Genomic DNA, 20,361 nt, shown 5'->3' with positions numbered 1-20,361 from the left:
TATTTTGGGCTAGAGAGTAGCTTTTAGTCTACAGTAGATTTCCCCAGCATGTTCAAAGTTAGACAAAGAGCAAACAGGACACCTTGTGGCCAAAGGGGGAAAACATTTTTTGTGCTAAATGTGTGTGAAACCAAAAGACAAGTCATAAAAACAGTACAAAGTACAAAATGTCATGCTTGAAGCAACTGTGTTTTTTTTGTCGAAAAACTAGTATATATAGTTTTTTGTCATGGGTATAATACACGTCAAGTGAGCGCTGGTCATCTGATGCTGCCGAGCCCAAGAACAAATTGCATGAAGACATGAAGAGAACTGTCCTTTATAGAGCTTCTTCTAATTGGAATCTGCTCCCCTTTTACATCAGACAGACCAAGAATAGATTTTCTTTTAAGAGGTCACTAAAACAGAATTTGATAAATGTCACCTAGATGTTACTGGTTTCTGTGCCTTTGTCTTCATTTTCCTTCTTGTTAATGTGCATTTGTGAAAATCTTGATTTAGTTTTCATTGTCAGTTATTATAGTTTATTGTTTTACATATAGAGTCATTTTAGTTATTTAACTATTTTCTGTATTTGGCTTTTTTCTTTTGTTTTTTCTGCTTTACTGATATAGTGTGTTTATGTGTGTGCACCCCAGGAAGACTAGCGACCACCGTGTGGAAGCTAATGGGGATCCAAATAAAGAATAAAGAATAAAGTGTTCAGCTGCTTGTCATCGTGCCTAATTCCTCTAAGCTGTTCTTCCACATCTCAACAGTCCCGCACCTGTGTCAATGATCGTGGGCCACGTCTTGACGTTGACGCTGGCAGCAGCCTCCCTGGACCTGAGGATCCTCATGAGAGGCTGAGTGGTGAGGATGCAGGCTGCTTTGCTCACCTGCGACACACAGCAAACACACAGAGAAGTTCACCACCATACACAAACTACCATGTTTTCACAGTGAACTCTAGTGAAAACCCTGCATTTGAGCTTTTACTCAAATAAAAGGCATTTAGTTATTGTTATACTTTATTGATCCCCGAGGTAAAATTCAATTCTATTGGATTCCCTCCTGGGAAATCAGTTATGGGGGTCAACAGCAGAAGTACTTCACTGAGTCTGGGTGGGATTCAGTTACTTGCTTGAGGGCACTTGAAGTAAGGTTCATACCACTTTTGAGCTGTAAGATACATGTTTTGGTGCTTGAGAGTAATCTACTATTGACAAATGACAGCTATGTTATAATGTCTTCTACTAATCTGGACAATTGTTTTTTTGTTTTGTTTTGGACAGATACTGTATGGTTCAGTGAAAACTAAAATATGTTTGAAGATGTAGTTGTTTCTTCAAAAATCTCAGTTCAACCACATCACAAAAAACACCATATCATTTTCTGGTAAAAAAAAAAAAACACTTTGTAACAGAGAACACTATTTATGAATACTTGATTTTCACCACCCAGTCCAGGTGCTGTGTACTCACATCGATGATCATGCGGACAGTGGGGAGAGTAGCAGCCAGGTTCTGTGGGTGAGGCGGCCTCACTGTCACAGGGATGACCCCCGCATAGAGACAACCATAGAAGGCAGCTATCAGGTCAATACCTGCAGAAGTAAGAGATGGACGGGAACCTTGTGAGCTAAAATTACAGGCATATTAAACAGCGGTGCTGTTACATTAAAAGAAATGGAAAAATAAGGAAGGATGGCCATCTACGATGATGAGGGGGTGAATGTATGTGTGTGTTTACCTGGGGGATAAAGCAGCACCACATTGTCTCCTGTGTTGAGGCCTCCTCTCTCCATTAGGGTGGCTGTAATTTTCTCTGCTCTCTTGTGTAGCTGAGCACAAGTGGCTGTGCACACTGCCACCCCCTAGAGCAAAAACAGAGGAAGTGCAGCTGAACATACAACCAACAAAATGGATCACCATTAGCACCATGGCACCATTTCCAAGATAAAAGAAAGACAATTATGCATTGTTTGTGCCAGTATATTTATCTGATGCATTGAGGTAAATAATTGAGTGTGTGTGTGTGTGTGTGTGTGTGTGTGTGTGTGTGTTTAATGTACCTTGGCATTGAGCAGCACATACAGGACATGGTCTGGGTCGGTTTGGGCTCTCCACTGCAGAGCTTCAGACAAGAACTGGTGCTGAAAAGGCACAGAGACGAATGTGTTATCACATCAACATAAAAGGTGAATTGAATGAATACATTTATTTCACGATTAAAAATCCCACAAAGGTGCATCAGTGGCAAATAATACTTCAACAATCAAAAAACAGAAACATATAAAAGCGGGGAACAATCAAATAAACGGTCTTCTCAGTGACAACAGATACATTTATTCATTTCAAACAGACTTTGTGAGGACCGGGAACGAGCAAACATTTTAGAGTGCATCACAGATATGTTATTCTGTGACGCTTTTGACCTCTCACACAGAGACACACAGGCACACAACAGGAGGACGGGAGTGTCCAGAGAATATTTTTTGCCAAGAGTAGGGTCATGCTGGGACCATCTGCACCTGGTAGGAGGCAAATTGGAGCCACTGTCAAAAACTGACAAGCTTTGGGTCTTTCAAACAAAGGGTCATGACAACTTTGAAAGAGACTTTCCACAGCAGATTAGTGCCTCAGTGTACAATTTCTTCAATAAAGTGGCTTCAAGGGAACAGTCCACTGGCTATGTTTTACAATTAATTTTATAAGTAATCTTAAACACATTATTACTGTCTTGATCAGCAGTGTTAATAAGCTGAGGACCTAGCCAGTGCACAGGGCAGAACGGGACAGGAAGTGGAAGCAACAAAGTTCTTTAAAGGCAGAGGACAAGTGAACATTAGGCAGCACATATAAATAAAACAACAAGAAAAAAAAACAAATAAAGTTAACACCATGACGTTCTCTGGACATACAAAAATAATTTACAGCAGTGTCACATTGCTGGCCATTAAAATCACTGTCTGTTGGTATCCTTTGTGCCACCCACTCTCTCAGTCAGACAGGTCGTGCTCTGGGCAACAATGAATCAGGAGTCACATCATGCAGACCGGCTGCTCTGACCACTCATCAAGCCATGCTACACATGGGAGCATCACAGTGAACACAGCGAGCAGAGGTGCACACGAAAATCTTCCTAATTAACATATTTGCATAATGATATTTGCATAATGCATCACAATATACAGTAACATGGTTTCTACTGGTGATATGCAAGGAGTTTATAATTGTTCGCTCAAAGTTTGAATTACCTGCTTAAAGCAAAATAAGTCTGCGCTTCCAGATTCTTTTTCATTCACTTACAGTCGGCTTAATTTACCGCTAGTAGGCTGCTGGCCAGCTCCCATTTTAAAGAGTGATGGCAGAGAGAGTCTGTTATTGGACACTTATAAATGCAGAACATCATTTTACTTCATTTTTAATGTATTATATTAATTTCGGTGTGTGGACCCCTGCTGGCCATGGAGCCAGCCTGGACAGTCATCTCTGTGCGCCGGGTCAAAACTGTTGCTGGTGGCCATCAGGCTGTCGCGGCCGCAAAAGCACATCTGGCTGACAGAAGTAGCAGAAGCAAAGACAAGTGGGGGCCAGACTAGAGCCTTACCATCATGGTGGGCCACATACAGAGCTAAAGCCCAACCCAAGCAAAGTAAAGGCAGAACAACAGATTTAGGATAAGACATCCATTCAGAGCAGTTTATACATCAGTTTAATTTGAATAGGCGTATGTTTCATATAGTGAACAGATGCAACTAATAGTTCTGGGTTTTTTTTCCATTAATTTCCATCACATATTTGGCATTTTTGCTTTATAAACAAATAATCGATTATCAAAATAGTTCTTCATTCATTTTCTGTCGTCTAATCGACTAATTAAACAGCTCTTGTATAGTGTGTTACATACAGAGACTAAGCAATAAAAGCAACAATATAAAATACATTACTATAAATTTTGTCTCACTCTCCAGATGCATAAATCGATTTAGATATCAACAATTTAAAGTCTTACAAACATCGTGCTGAAAGATGCTACATCTCTTATTAAGAGTTTGATTATTCCATGGTCAGTGTAGTGGGAGTGTGGTGGTTGTGTTTCAGTACCTTTCGGATCAGATCCTGGTCCTCCACCACACCCAGCTCTCTGCCTGTAGCCTGGGCGATGCGTTTCCCTGCCACCAGGTTGCCAACAAGCATCGAAGCTGGTCCAACATCCACTGAACCAGTGAGAGACAATCAGGGACATACAGTGACATACTTTAGTACAAACCCCACGATAGAAGCAAAAACCCATCAGTGTTTGATTGATTAATTGTCAAACTGATGACTGGATTAAATTGAATCAGGAGTCGAATGTCACATACTGACATGACAATATCTATGATACTGTTATGTAAGAAGCACCAGTAGATATGGTTGAAGGCGGCCTACCTGGCTGTTTCTGCCGTGGTTTGGGTAGATTGGTAACACAGGTGTGAGGGCACATGAGGATATTACAGGGGTGAAGGTTTCCCTCCAGAAAGTTCTGCTTGGTTTCACAGATGTGGATGCCTCCAAGTGGCGTCTTGGGGAGGGTGTTAGCTGGGACGAGCGCGAGGCAGTACAGGCCGACCTGGTGGATACTGTCGATGGCCTGTGCAGGGAATATGCATCATGGGATACAGGGTCACAAAGGCAAAATTTACAGAGTATATCATATCATATTATATATATCATATATATATATATATATATGATATACATAATTCCTTAAGAGAAAATTCTGTTGAGAGTTGAGTGTTTGTGAGAACAATACACAGGAACTTTTATTTCATCCATCATGATTTTGAAATGCACATAACACATTCAAACATAACTAAAGACATAACGGGGGGGGGGGCAGTTATTGGGGTGTGACTTACCTGCAGTACTCGACTCATCCACTGGAAGCTGTCCTCCTCACTGGCATCAGGCCTCTGCTCTGCCACAATCACTATCCGCTCATCATAGAACACTGTCACTGAGAACACAGCGATCCTGCAGCACAAACACACACTCTAGTGTAACGCACTGACGCAGACTGTAGAGTGCTAAAGCAAGGTTTCTGCAGTTAAATGTAAGACTTACAATTATTTATCAAGTACATTCATTTATTAACAATAAAAAAAGAATATAAAAGATAAAGATAAATGTATAATGTATATTTAAGTGGACAATCAATTGGGGCATCCCTAATATACATGTATACACTTCACTCAACAAAATTACAACAAATGCCAACTATGGCAAGCAAGAGTTAATGGTCAAGACTTTTGTTTTTTTGAGGGAAGTAAATTTAGAGCCTTTTCAGACTTTTTAAGACCTGCAGATGTAAAGAGATCCAGTAAAGGGATTATTCAGCTATGGTGGGATAGACTGGAGCTATTATTCTCACTTAAAATACCACAAATTTATTATTGATTATTTATCTTTGTGGGTACATTTATTGCTTGAATGGTCTTCCTCCTTCCTTCCTTCCTGTTACGTTGAAATTGCAACTGTACACACACAGACACACACTGGCTCACAGGAAACAGTTGGTATCTCACCTCCCCCTGTAAACTGTTTTGACAGGCTCCACTGCGAGCGCGGTGGCCACCAGGTCGTCTGCGTTGTGGCGTCGCCCACTCACCATCAGCAGCCCTTCAATCTTCCCCACAACAAACACTAGACTGCCCTGTGGAGCACACATATTTAACTCAGCAGGGAAATACAAGTCTCACCACCTTTATTTCACTTACTAACCCTCTTTATTTTTGTGTATGCGTTCCTTACCGGTCCTACGAATCCCAGGAGGCCGGTCCGAGTAAAGGGAATTTCTCCAATGGGTGCTCCAACTTGGTTGACAGGGATCACCTACAGATTGGCAGTGAGATCAAAAACTGGACTCAAACAGGTGCAAAATAAAACTCACCCTGTCATTAGATTTCAAAAGTATACCAAAAGAACTGAGATATCCCGCAGTTATATTTTTACTGTTGTTAAGGGCTGGTTTATTGTCTACAAGGATTAAAAGTCAAAGACAGAAATGATATATTTCTGTATGTAAACAGAGTCTTATGCAGCCTCTTAATCAGTAAACAAGAGAAAAAATACAATGCAACTGATGTATGTGGCTCCATCTAGTGGATCATTTAAGTCAGTGCTCCTTCACCATCCATCCATTTTCTCAACCAGCTTATTCTGAGCAGGGATGCGGAGGACTGGAGCTGATCCCAGCGCACATCAGACAAGAGGCAGCATACACACAGACACATCACCAGAAAGTTCATTAATTAGAATAACTTTTCAAGAAGGGATGTATTTTGCCTCATACCAAATACTTACTTAACTACCACAGCATGTTACATGTTTTTACACTCTGCTTCATTATTTCGGCAGTTATTGTACATAGAGATCAGTGTATCAGGAACAGATGTGTAAGGAGTCATACAGGCAGTTCTGAAACACGGCTTTTTAACTTTGACAGACCTCAAATGTGTTCTTTGTGACACCAGGCAGGCCATAGTACATGGTGCCTCCAGCCCGAGAGTTGATCACAATCTCTCCTATTTCGTCTGTCTTGCACAGCTGAGGAGACCCGTCAGGTTTCACAATGCACATCAGAGCTGAAACACACGGACAATTCACAACACACACATTACGTACAGTTTGTTTAGGACCCTGCATTCTGATGTTGTAGGGGGCGGTGAACAAAGATGAGGTTAATAATGCACAGTAAATGTGGCAGCTGCTGCACTTAAGCTGCGCCAATTAGAACCAACTGCAGTTGCTAACCTCCAGGCATGATGTGGCCCACATCCTGAACGGTGAGCGCAGAGTTTTTGTCCTCTGTGTTCACTCTGATCACGCCGTGGCTCAGCCCGCCCATGGACAGGATGGCCCTGGCAGGCAGTGGAGCTCCTCGTGCACCAGGTCTACAAGGGAAAAAAATGTGTATTTTTAATTATTATTTTTTATTGTATATATATATATATATATATATATATATTTTATGATCAATGCTATACTGTATATTCTAAATTTTGGATTTGATGTGTTTCAAATTATAAGAACTTATTTGTATAGATTCCAGTTGTTGGTATACAGATGACATTAAAACTTAAAACAGAGAAGTGATGGCATCAGAAAAAAAACAAGCCAGACAGGAAGCCAGCCTCATAGTAAAAGTGCAGAGGGTTAAAAAAAAAAAAAAAGGCATAGCACATGTTTTGGTGGTTTTTCAAAAAGTTACACTTTCTTCTCAAATAATCCTTGTAAATGAATTGGTTTACCCTTAAAGTAGTGAAATTATTTTAGCCTGATTTTTAACTTGATCTAAGAAATGTATGATGTTGACTGGAGATGTGATTTTGTGAGTAACCAAGTACAAAGGTCATGCCAGTTGGTGTCAAACCACAGGTCTCTGCTTACATCCGTGTATTTGTTCCTCTCACTCAGTCTGCCTCCTACAAGCTTTACTTCCTACACTTGTGGGTAATCAGTTACATGACAGGTGTAAACTATAAAAAAACAAAACAAACACAACTGAAACAATGAAGAGACAAAACTGCACTAGTTTTGGACTCCCACATGCCACAGCAGCTCTTCCAGGAACATGAGAGGATGCAGATGTCGTACCTGCGTATGGCCACAGTCAAGGCCTCAGGAGAGGTGGCGCATGGACAAATGACCTCAGGCTTCAGACCATGAGACTGGAACACATTCAGGAAGGCGTCACATGACGACACAGACCCTGATGAAAAACAATGGGTGAAAACATTAGCACAACAGAGCAGTTATAGTTAAAACTCTCAACCTAAATAATACAAGTCCCTATTACAAAGGGACGGTGTTTGTGCAGGACAAGTGACTCACATGGGTTTGCTCCATCTGCTACAATCAGCATACGTATAGAGGACAAGTTGGTGTCTCTCTGTTCCTTGTGGGCCATCATGGCCCAGTGGAGGTCACGGCACTTCACCAAGGCCACACGTGCTTTGTGAATGTGGACCCTCTGCACCCAGGACATAGGACAGGCTTTCATGACAGCATATGGCACTGTGATGGTGTGGATTCTATTCATGACACTCTGCAAGGAAAAAAAAAACAACAAAAAACACACATATTATCAATGTCACACTGCACTTCATACTAAATTTCAGGTAATCTGGATATACAGTTACAAAATGTTGCATTCAGCCTCACCGTTAAGACGCCATGCCACATTCCCATATCCTTCTTACAGTCCAACACATTGACCAACGTCTCCCCTACGAGAGAAAACACAAGAAGACATCAGCGAAGATACTGTATGTGCAGTCACTAGCTAACTGATCCTAATCCTAATCTTCTCTGTGGTTTTCATGCCATGCGTTTCTGACTCTTTCTCTGAGGAGGACAGAGTGAAAATTAATTATAGGACATGCAGCCGATGGAACGTCCTGCTGAAGAGCTCAAGAGGTTGTAAAATTTGCTTTAATGCTTAGTTTATAATGCTGCACCATCTCACCCTCACACACACAAGAGTATGAGAGACAGATAGAGGGAGAGAAGAAAGGGATATCTATGTTGCACGGAGTGCTGACCTTCACAGTAGTTACAGGCCTGGGTCAGGGCCTGACAGTGGGTCAGCATGGAGATCTTGGACACAGCGACTCCCATCACTGTTCCTTCCTTACTCGCTTTGTACTTTGGTGGAAGAGACACAGAAAAACAAACACAGACATTGACAATATTTAATGCAAGCATAAGCAACCTGGAAACAAACCAATAATAATAAAACACATTAGATATATAGCACTTGTCTAAGAGTTTTAAATTATTATTAGTTAGTAAGTTATTTTCTTAGGACACATAAACACAGCGTAAATACAAGGATTCAGACCATGGGAAAAAAAAGAAAAAACTAATAATAATATTAATGAAGTGGACAAAAAGTGTAAAACAAAAAGAGTCCCAAGTTTCTTAAACAAATTAGCCTGTGAGCCTAATTTAAAACAGCCATAGAAGTCCTGCATGAGGATTAATAAATAGAAGTATAATATAAATAGGAACCACACCTTTCTGTGATGTACCTCTGATCAGTAAAATCAAATAAAATTCATCATAACCAAAAGAGTAATACTACAACTACTGAAATATTTAATGTTTTGAAGAGTACCTCTATGTAGGCGGTGTCTGTGTTGGCGGTGGGGATGTGAGGCTGCCAGTCTTTGGATGGTTTGGTCAGGTACTTGGTGTCTGTCACTACCCATTTCATCCTTGGCCATCCTGGTCAACATAATCACAACACCACAACACCACAAACAAACATACAGAAATATTTTAGCTGACACAGTGGAATAAAAAGAAAGTGAGTTTAGGCACACTAATTTGGAGTGGCCATAAACCGACAATGTTCACCCTGCAACCTCCTGGTTTTAAAAAGGCCAAAGGTGAGCAGCCAATATTTAACAAGCAGAGTGAAACACAGCTGCCCACTCACACGTTTCGTCCCTACATTGGCCTTTGAACATCACACTGTATATTCCCCTTAATGAGTCTATCTAATGGCTCCCAAAGAGACTGAGACAGAGATGTCTCCTGCTGAGCCAGCAGTGTTGGCAATGGTGCGTTTAGGCTGACTGACCTTTGAACTGGATGATCTCTCCGTTTGGTGTCTTGGGAAGCCCTTTGAGACACACCTCACTGGTCAGCGCCAGACTAACACCGCAGCTGCCCAACAGGAAGCCAATCTGCTGGCTGCCTGCATCCTGCAGAGAGAGACAAGAGTGAAGACACTTAGGGCACACTGGGAGACACACATGTACACGACTGTGACAATTAAAAGACATGCATACAGTCTTTCTGTCAATATGCTGGTCATCTAATAAATCCATATTGTCTTTGTGGACATGAGAGTAATGACGCTTTATTTACATCATATACCCAGTGATGATCAGAAGCATCACTGTAGGCTGCGACTAACGAACACTTTCATTACTGATTAAACTGCTGATTATTTTCTCGATTTAGTCTAAAAAAATGTCACAACGTTGTGAAAAAAGTTTCTTTTGTAGCTCCAACATACGTGGCATTAAATGCCTTGCTGTTTTTATAAAATAAGTAATAAATAAAACAGCTGCTCAGATACAATCATCGGACACGATACGATTATCTTTCATTAAGTGCCACAGAATCCTGACTGATATTTGCCTCTTTGGCGAGTGAATGCTTCTGGCACATTGTGAGTATAAATTACGACCTGACTGAATTATTAAGTGTTTGGTTGCATCATTCTCAATCTATGAATGGTCTTTTATTATACAACGTAGTATTACATGTGAGCGATCACAACAGAGGAATTCACTTGACAGCAGTGACATCGTTACCTGTCGTGACAGTGGTACCTCTATGGGCACAGGGATGACCTCGGCTAACAGGCAGCCATAGAAAGCCACCCAGAACATGCCAGGGTCACTGTTGGGATACACCAACGCCACCTGAGAAAAAACCAGAAAACTTATTTTCCTTTTCCTTGGTCCTTCATACTTTACATACAGAGTGGTGACTGACAGACTCTTACCCGATCTCCAGGTTGTAGGACAGGCTCAGTCTTGGTGCCCAGTTTATTCAGCAGTGTATAGGCCAACTTCAGACTGCGACTCCACAGTTTGCCTGTGAACAGAAGTGAATGATGATTTTAAAATGTCTGTTGTTTATTTACCATGTATAAATGTGGCATAACTTTTCCGGGATAGTTGAACCGCACAACCCACTGTAGCTTCACATGGGAAATGTACTGTAGGTGTTTCTCTTCTCAGTGAATCATTTATTCAACCAGATCATATGCAAAAATACATCTCACATTTACATTTTGTGGACACTAGGGCTGCACAATATGCAAAAAAAAAAAAAAAAAAAAAAATCATATTGCGATTATTTTTGGCAGATATCGCAATTGCGATTTCAGTTGGAATGGTCATTTTTGCATTTTATTTTCACTGAAAGAAATTTAAAATGTTGATGTGATTTTTGTTGAGTCTTGTAACAAACAAACATGTTCCTGTACGTCTGGAGAATATGTTTGGTAGGCCGGGGCGTCTCTGTAGCATCACCATGCTTATGGTGCTAACAACGCACAGCAATGTGACAAATTTGACCTTTATCAAAAAAATTGCTGCACCTGCGATTTGGCTATTGCACTTGGCCATGGTGCGATTTCAATTATATTGTGATTAATTGTGCAGGCCGAGTGGACACAGTAATATGAACATTTAAACATCTATCTTCATAAACTGAGAGGTTAAACAAAAACCATGAGTGGAGTTGTGGCTCACCGTATGTGAGTGTGTAGAGGGGTTTGCCAGTGATGTCCAGAGCAGTGAGGGCAGGACTCTTGGCCTGGGTGGCCCCCCAGCGGGCCAGAGCAGCCTGCAGGGCAGGGGGCCAGTTACTGACCACCCCGAGGGGCTCCCCTTTCACCGGAATGATTTGACGTCCCTCAGGCTTCGGGGTGTTAGGGTCCGGCTGGGGAACTGAGCATCAAAAGAGACACAGATAAGTAGCAATAACACAGTGAACAACATAACTGGTATGTCACAAGCATCTGGGTATTTTCCAAAAGAACTGCGTAACCACACAAAGCTGTGGGCAATGAATAAGCTTGTCAACAGCCAAGAGGATTTGCATGTAATTTCTGACCAGTGTGGTCTGGTTTAAAATAAGAGTTTTCTCTGGCTACTGCAAAATGGTGGATCAGTTTATTTTGGACAGTTTTCTTTTTTCTGTTGCACTTCCATTAATTCGACATAAATAGTATTTCGCAGTTATGCCGGCTATGTTAATAGCTGTGTAAGTAATTGGAAAAATTCAACAATATGAAAGCTGGAAAAATACCACCCACAATCAGTCAGAATGAAGGAACCCATCTAACACATTGGGAGGTATTGTTTATCAGACTATATGGGTGCTAATATATATATATATATATTTCTGTGACTTTTTCTCCTTTTACCATAAAAAAGAACCAGATCTTGAATCTATATGCACACTGTTGTTGTTGAGAAGGTGCGTCTCACCTTCTACAATTTCCTCAGAGTCATCAAGGAAGAATTCGCTGAGTGGTGGTCTTTTGGGCCGTTTGAGTGTATTCAACAGCTGCTGGATCTTAGTGGACACCCTGCTGTTGACAGGCACGCCTGGACAAACACCGAGAACAACTACCGTCATAAACATATGCAAACAAGCAACCAAAAACACACCGCTCACCCACACATGCAAGTCTATTCTAACACAAACCTCTACTCTATAACAGACCCTCAGACAGGCAGAACCCTACGCACTAGCACAGTCAGGATCAGAATCAGCAGCAGGAAGGATTCGAAAGGGAAATTTGTGCTTGAAGAGACACAGATTGGACGATAGGGAAATCAAATATAGGAGGTTCTCTACGTCTAGACCTACAACACCGGACAAACATAAAGACAGATAGACAAACACCAGGCTGGAAAGCAAGCTGAGTTGGGCCTCTTCAGCATCCCTCCCATTCCCCGATTTTCGATTTATATTACCTTTTCTTTTTCCTTTTTTAAATGAAAGGCAAGACAGGGACAGGATTAATGGACCCAAAAGAAAGAACACAAAATATCTGTCATTAGCAGGATTCACAGTGAAATGAGGATAATGTTGAAGGTGACTCGGGATGGACATGGGCAGATCGTTTATTGATTTGAACACACTCAAATCATTTTTGTCACTGCAATACTGTGACGCACACAGACAATGCGAAACAGAACATGTCACTCAGCTACTGCCACGATTAGAACATGCAAATGGTTTAACCTCATGATCTGAAGCAGGAACCAGAGGACCAGATGACAGTAACCGAGTTCATCACATTTCAGGAATAGGAAATTACTGATTTTATTTTTTTTCAGACATTTCTAGACATCCTGGCTTGTGTGAGTGAGTGTGAGTGTACCGTCAGCAGTATCGAGCATGCTGGAGCGGCTCTGTCCGCGGCTCATGCCCCTGACCGCCGGAGGCAGGTCCACCCTGGACCCTCTATCCTGGGGAGTGGAGGATGTCACATCTGGGGGGACACTGTTTTCTGGAGGAGGAGAGAAATTGAGCCTCATAAAGAAGAACAACAGCCAGCGCATCACTGTTACATATGTGTTAATATTGGAGCTATTCATCAGAGAAGTTTACCTATGCGTGTGTGTGCCAGTACGTCGGCCAATAAGGAAACAGCAGGCTGAAGCTGGGGCTGTGGTTGGGTCTTGGGCTCTCCATGGGAGAGGGTGGAGGAAGCAGACGAGGACGTGGAGGAGCTTTGGACGGAACGGTTGATCCAGTAATCAGGGCTCTGCAGGCTCTGGGCCAGCACCGCGCTGAGGGCGGCCTTCCTGCGCAGTGAGCCTTCATCCTCTGATGCAGAAGACGTGTCTGATAGAAAAGAGAAAGCAACGCACATAAATGGAGCATAGTCTCCTGATCATGACTCATTCCTCATTCATTGGAGTCTCTTTAGATTTTTTTCACTTTATTTAGCCCCAGGGCACATATTTATGATTCTGCCCTGCAGATGGTAGGGACACAGTCTTGCTCCAGGGCACTTCAGCAGTGTGGACGCTTGCTGAAGCCAGGTTGCTGATTGAAAAGCAGGCCCCATAATCATTACCCCAACGAGCTGGCCACTGAGCGTGAGAGATGTCGTTTACCTGGAGGTGTGCAGGTATCTATGGGAGACTGGACAAAAGCTGAGCGTCTCTTGGTTGGCATGGGCAGCGCCATCTTCTCTTCTTTGTGTTTGGCCAGTGCTGCCTGCACAGCCTCTGTGTGGATGTCTACAGATACAGTAAGAATAAACACAGTGAGACAAACAAGAAGAAATATATTTAAAAAGTCAGTTGACGGGCTGATTTTACTGCTGCTGCTGCATGGAGTTTATTTAAGGTGTTTGATGGTTTTCATGGGTAATATGATGTGTACCCGATCTGTAGCGATCGTCCCTGGCCCCTCCACTGCGGTGTGCACGGTGGTGTCTGGAGGCCGAAGAGGTGGAGGGGCCCGGGGCCTCAGGACTTGGGCTGGGGTCGGCACTGTGGCCTGGGGAGAGCTGTACATCTGGCAGAGACAGATCCACATCTACAGAACAGAAGCAGGAATGTGCAGCGTCAATAAACACACATTACTAAAAAAAAACAAAAAAACAATCAAATATGAGCTGTTGGAAAGTTGCACACAAATACACACACTTTTTTACATAATGCCATTACAGCTACATGTAGGCATAAATATTATATGATACTCTGAGAACCTCCCTAAATATAGCCTCACCACAGAGCCTCTGAACATGAAGTGAAATAAGGACATGTACTTGACTGATGTAACTTGTACTGTTAACAGACTACATGAAACTAGGTTAGATTCAAGCTAATATATTTTCAACTGTCAACTGTCTTCTCCTCCCAGAGGGCCGGAGCAGCAGAGTCCCTGTGGAGATGGATGGTTTGGAGGGATGAGAGGGCCTAAGGGGACGGGTGCAGGAGCAGGAGGTGACCTTTGGAGTTTCAAAGCTTCCCAGTACATGCTTTGACATTCAGGGCAAACTGCCCGCAATACAACAGAAAGCAGAGCCCACAAACAACCATAGGAATTTAATTAAAGTATTAATTTGAGATTTAGTCCTTTTTAAGTCCCTGTGTGTGTAATCACTTCAAAAAACATGTGTCACGTGGCAGCTCAAGCTAAGACAGACCAGTATTCCACTTTTTAAATTAGCTTCAACTGACACATCAAGATGGATTTTTTCATGTCAGTGTTAATGTGGTGCAGTTGTTCGAGAGGAAACACCGCACCCTCATGCAAGGCAGCTGACTGAGACAAACCCAACAGATCAGCTAACCAATGAAGACAGAGGTGACTGGTTCATAGTGATACAGTGAAACTCCCTACTCGGTACTTCCCAACTGCTGTGACTGATTGTAAACTGATACTGGTTAGAGGAAACGGTGTCCACAGGTTAGCAAATGACAGCCCAAACTCTGACGCACACACACTGCTTTCGTTATTGGGGAATTTGCTTCACTGGTGCCGTTATTAGACAAGTTGTTAGATTTAAGTTACTCTGTGCTTGGTTACTGTGTGTGCAGTTCACATTTTGGCCACTAGAGTGCCACAGAAAGCCAGAAATTCTCTTGGATGACTTGGACAAAGAGAATTACAGCCTCACTGGACAGTGAAGTTACTTTTTTATGAAGCTAAAAAAAGAAAAGAAAAAAGAAACACTTCACACTTAAAACCATATAAATAAAGCTGTTTATTTTCTCCAAACAGATGGGAAAGAACCATCTGAGATGAAACTTCCAGCATACTGAAGACAAGACGTGATGAGTTCCTCTGATGCAATTACTTCAAGTTTCCGAGTGACCAACACCAAGAATGCTGACAGAGGAGGTAAAAATTACGCAGGGGAGGCAGAAGGAGGGGTTAGAAGAGAAATGACGAAAAGCAATAGCAGAAGAAGAGTTGGTCTTACTTGGCAAATGGGGGATGTAGGAGGCCAGCAGCTTGGCTTTCTTCTTCTCATAGCCCTTCTGTGTGATGTCACCTAGGAGAGAGGACAGCGACACCACACCGTTATGTTAGTCAGAATTATCACACAAACACCAGCAACTGCACACACAAACACACACATGAACCAGATGAGGTACACACAGAAACACACACACACACAGACACACAGCCCCTGCTTTAGCTAATACATTTGCAGGGGTTGAGTCATAATAATAATCCTCTTTAAACCAAATCTACTGAACTCCACATGTTGACGGCTCAGTCCATTTACAACAAGGCAAGGAGATAACACCATTGTTCGGCCTTACATTAGCCCTGGTGAACAAACATGATGAGAGCACGAAAACCTCCTCCTGGCTATGAAACCCAAATATGATTACGGCAACTAGCAGATAACCGTGCCAGGGAGAAAACAATGGCCAAACTGAAGGCTATCGGGAACAGTGGGGATGGTAAGCAGAGCAAAGAGGAAGCCATGTGAGCCAGTTTCACATGGGACTCAACCATTTATCTCCTCCACCTCCCCCTCTTTTTCCCACTGTACTCCCAGCACCACCCCTTCCTCATTCGGCCTTGGACTGGCAGGACTCCCACCGCTACCAGAGTTTGTTGGAGAGCAACAGAGGCAGGACAAAGTCCACTTAACTGGGACCCTAAAACACACAGTCTGCATGTGCAAACATGCATGCGAGACACACCCTATCCAGTTGACTTACAGACATACACGCTCCCACTGAACACACAAATAATCTCCCACACTCACAGTTATTCCCCTTCCTCTATGTCCAGTGATAACACTGTATGCTATGTCAAGTGCAGTGAGCCAAAGGGCTGCGTAGCCTCAATCCCCTCACACCTCCTCCACACTGAGCAGTGACAATGAGGAGACCCTCGCCCAACTTACTGAGAGGAGGAGAAAGAGGAGAAAATCAAAGATAATGGAGGGAGAGAGGGTGGAAGTTGGAGGGGAAGAGAGGTTTAGGGGGGTGATAAACACATGAGAGTCGCTGGTGGATGTGTATGAAACAACAATGGAAAGAAAATGTTGAGAAAGAGGGGGGAGCCAGAGTTCAACAGCAGATTTGAGTCCCATGTGTGACTCATACTGTGTTTTGTCTTAATGCTTTCTCACACTCTGGTCAGTATCCACTGGTGTGTTGTGTTCGCCTGGATGAACAACAGGATCAGAAAAGAAGTTCCCATTTGGATTGTGTATGTAGATGACTAGTATGGGTTGCAGAATTTTTTATTTCTGACCCGTCCCATGCAGAAGACTCTAGAGGTTTCACAATACTGTGAAATCATGAGAAACGAGGGAAGAGGGAGGGAGCAGAAGGAGTGCACAACATTCGCAGAGGAAAAGTCAGCAAAACAAAGTCAGAGACCATTTTAGAGTGAGAGGGAGTGTGTGATTGAGCGCTGTGTGCTTTGTCATTCCCTGCGTTAAAAAAAAGCTGAAATGGGGTGGCCAGCATTCAGCTCTGACTTCATGCCTGGGTACACACACTGGCCCGAAATCTACTCGGGATGAAAAACACAGCAGCGAATGCGTGTTGCAGTCTCTTTTTCTTTGTTTCCCCCTCCTGTAGGCATGCTACAGGCTTGTTTATATAGAGGAAAACACTCACAGACAGACATACAAGCACAGCAATCAACAGCAAATTGATTGTAGTGGACTGGAGCGTCATTGTTGTTGGAGACAGGCTCCTGTCAAGCCCAGTCCTGGTGCCCAAGTGGGGCTGGGGAGGGAGTGAGGAAGGGAGGGATGGAGGTCATTAACACAGACAGAGGAGAGTCTGTATTGGTGTGGGACATAACAACGGGCGCGGACTGGCACGACCACACTGGCTCTGTGGCTGGCAGTGGGCAGGGAGACACTAAGGGCTCTGGGTTGAAAGAGTGACTGTGACAGCTGCTTCAAAACAGAGGAAAAGCTGTATGTTTAGAGAGCAAGAATGTGGTGTTTTGAGTGCGAGCAGGAGCAAAACAGTACAGTAACTGTGTGTGTGTAATCTGAGGTCAGGGGACAGGATATGAGCGTTACCCCACCCTGTGTGTGCGCTGCCAAAACCGTCTCCCAGTGTCTGTCTAGAGAAAGAGGAATGTGCTGATTGGAGAGCACCAAACTAACAGAGAGGGCCAACTGGCCAGGAGAGCGAGCTCACTGGCCAAAAACTCCCCTGAGGTGCAGGAAGCGAATGTAAGTGTGTGTGTGTGTGTGTGTGTGTGTGTGTGTGTATACACAGCTGGTGCAGGTTAAAGGGCGCTACAGTAACACAGAGGAATGAATGCTGAGTGAGCCCTGAGTGAGAGTGGCATTACAGGCCTGCTCTGTCAGATGTGTGTCAGTGTGTCAAACCAGGTCTGGCTGGGCTGTGTTTTTTTGTCCAGGCACATTCTGGACCTGCTCGGTATATACTGAGGTAGAGCCATGGTGTTTAGTTAAATGTATTCATAAACATGTCTCCTAGATGCAGTAATTCAGTGACAAAGGTCATCTCATGTTTATAAGCAATCAGCATAATTCTCCCTCCTGCCATCCAGGCTTTTTAAGTGTGTATTTATGAAGACGGTTGTGTAAACAGGCCGTTTCAGAGCTCAATGAAGATGACAGTGACTCTCTGACTCTTCCTTTACACTGGTGCTGTTGACCTCTGACCTCAGGACGAGTCAGACAGAGGGCTGATCCTGTCACAAATGACAGCGCAGGGTCACAGACGCTATAAAAACACACACACACACACACACACACACACACACACACACACACACACACACACACACGCACACACACACACACACACACACACACACACACACACAAACACACACACGTACACACACAACATTCCTGTTTACATCAATAATTATAGCGGGCTAAAGTGCATTCTGACATAAAGGGGTTTTACAGTAGAAGTCATGCATTCAGGCATTTATGAACACTTCAGTTTTAATCTGTACTGGCAATCTCTGGTCTGATCCGGCACATTACAGCCTTTTGTATTTGTGCAGCTCATCTGAACTTTATCTGTGTGCTGCCCATCACTTCATGCACAAATCATGGGTGACTTGCAGAATAAGTAACATCTATTTAAACCACTTCTTAAAATATTCTTTTTTTTTTTTTTTTTTAAAAAGCCTCTCATAGTTTTAGTTCCACTTCCTCCACTTTGTTTTATGTCAGTCTTTCTGCTATTTATAATTGTTTTATTTGTTTATTTTGTTGATGTTTTATTTTGTTTTTATTTTTTATCTACTACTGATCTACTTACTGTTTTTTTTTAATTTGCTGTTTTTTTTTAAATTAAGGTTGATTTGTATTAATCTTTCCTTTCTTGTGTAAAGCACTTTGTAAAATTGTTTTGAAAGTTTCTTATTATAATTTTCATTGATTATTAATATTATATATTGGTGAGTGTGTTCCACAAAAAATCCTAACTTTGCCTTAAATGCAGCACTGATGCAGTTTTTGGCAGAACTGGAAGAATAGGAAAACCTCCCTTGGGAGTGTTCACATGTCATTCAAAGATGGTTACTCCTGCTGCTAGATTTGCAGTTACTACATTGAATTCGCTTTATTTCCAGTGTCACGCATTCGGAGCGGTTCATTAACAAGTGAAAACAGACATAAACAAACAGTGTATAGTTCCCTATAAATTCACTTATTCACCTAAATTTGTGGTTTTATTAGATTTTCTTTAAATGTAACTGCCAGAGATGTTAGCTTTGCAGCCATTTTGCCGACAGTCCATTTTACACTTCTGTTGTCAATTTCACCAAGCGGCAGATGTTGTTGTCATCAGAAACTCCCGACATCTCTGACTTGTAATTACAACTAGGAGGCTGATGTGCTCATAATGACGATATGATGTGAATGTGGAGTCAGGGTCAGTTTCCTAACTGTTTTGGCCAACTGATGCCTAAAGCACCAACTCTTTATAGTGCTTTCAGTGGTGGATCTATAATATTAGTGAACAACAGGATGAAGTCTAATGCCCCCACAGTCCCCTTTGTCATTACATCTAAATATTGCAATCCTTATGGGAAGTCACTATGCAGTAGATTTCTCCCTACATCCATCAAGAACAGAGATCCTCCTTCTTTAGGTTTGGTCCAGTAACTCACTACATACAGATTACGACATATATTTAAGGAATCCAAGAAAAACAACAAGCTGTTCTGAAGCCATATTAGTTGTTAAAAGGTTCTAAAGATGAATGCCCAGTTGTGTGTTGAATCATCTGACTCACTGACTGCAGCTGACACACTTAAACATTTAGTTTCTTGGGTTACTATTAACAATAGACTGAGCGTGGCTTTCTCAAACAAACCTAAAGAGGAACACGAACACCACATCAGCGGTGAATAAATGATGAGTAATGAATAGTGGTATGAGGCAGCAGCACACAGTCAGAGAGCAGAGGGAAGGAAAGGTTGAAAGGTTATTATGGTTATAAGAGCTGTATGGAGGGAATACACACACACACACACACAAAAACCCACACACACAAAGTGGGACAAATCTTTTGCCAGTCGTTTGGTGGGATGAATATTGGAATTAGAAGAAGACTTGAAAGGATTTTTGTCAGTTTCTGTTGATAATCTGAACAAGCCGTTTGATTCTAGCTGTCACGATCAGGAAACGACACTTAGGTACAAATCTCAGACATTTACATAGGACTCCAACAACAAAGCCGGTGTGCTCCCCAGCCATTCAAACAATCTGAGCCACACCTGCTGCCAACTTTTATACTGTGACTTAACTGATGTTAGGTGGCTCATGAAAACTGTTCACAATTTTGGAAAATGCCTCTCT

General features: G+C 42.5%; 1 protein-coding gene across 2 annotated transcripts in view; it reads right to left on the bottom strand.

Annotated features, from left to right (window-relative positions):
- LOC111218969 (disco-interacting protein 2 homolog B-A) overlaps nt 1–20,361 on the bottom strand; it is a 41,339-nt gene that overhangs the window by 4,606 nt on the left and 16,372 nt on the right. Inside the window, exons 2-28 of one of the 2 annotated variants that reach the window (XM_022741478.1) lie at nt 15,508–15,579; nt 13,959–14,114; nt 13,688–13,813; nt 13,176–13,412; nt 12,946–13,074; nt 12,536–12,547; nt 12,044–12,163; nt 11,303–11,500; nt 10,549–10,640; nt 10,355–10,465; nt 9,613–9,736; nt 9,145–9,254; nt 8,570–8,672; nt 8,190–8,254; nt 7,860–8,073; nt 7,623–7,737; nt 6,780–6,919; nt 6,474–6,610; nt 5,778–5,858; nt 5,552–5,679; nt 4,886–5,000; nt 4,416–4,617; nt 4,089–4,201; nt 2,054–2,134; nt 1,732–1,855; nt 1,464–1,585; nt 767–878 (exon numbers count right to left, since the gene is read on the bottom strand). In XM_022741478.1, the coding sequence (XP_022597199.1) occupies nt 767–878; nt 1,464–1,585; nt 1,732–1,855; nt 2,054–2,134; nt 4,089–4,201; nt 4,416–4,617; nt 4,886–5,000; nt 5,552–5,679; nt 5,778–5,858; nt 6,474–6,610; nt 6,780–6,919; nt 7,623–7,737; nt 7,860–8,073; nt 8,190–8,254; nt 8,570–8,672; nt 9,145–9,254; nt 9,613–9,736; nt 10,355–10,465; nt 10,549–10,640; nt 11,303–11,500; nt 12,044–12,163; nt 12,536–12,547; nt 12,946–13,074; nt 13,176–13,412; nt 13,688–13,813; nt 13,959–14,114; nt 15,508–15,579 (3,339 nt within the window). The remainder of the gene's footprint in view (nt 1–766; nt 879–1,463; nt 1,586–1,731; nt 1,856–2,053; nt 2,135–4,088; nt 4,202–4,415; nt 4,618–4,885; nt 5,001–5,551; nt 5,680–5,777; nt 5,859–6,473; nt 6,611–6,779; nt 6,920–7,622; nt 7,738–7,859; nt 8,074–8,189; nt 8,255–8,569; nt 8,673–9,144; nt 9,255–9,612; nt 9,737–10,354; nt 10,466–10,548; nt 10,641–11,302; nt 11,501–12,043; nt 12,164–12,535; nt 12,548–12,945; nt 13,075–13,175; nt 13,413–13,687; nt 13,814–13,958; nt 14,115–15,507; nt 15,580–20,361) is intronic. The other variant, XM_022741479.1, reaches the window with a different exon arrangement.

The sequence above is a fragment of the Seriola dumerili genome, unplaced genomic scaffold (assembly GCF_002260705.1).
Source record: "Seriola dumerili isolate Sdu_G_001 unplaced genomic scaffold, Sdu_1.0 BDQW01000056.1, whole genome shotgun sequence".
Lineage (NCBI taxonomy): Eukaryota > Metazoa > Chordata > Actinopteri > Carangiformes > Carangidae > Seriola > Seriola dumerili.
Note: the sequence above shows the minus strand (reverse complement) of the source record. Positions and strands in the feature narration are given on the sequence as shown.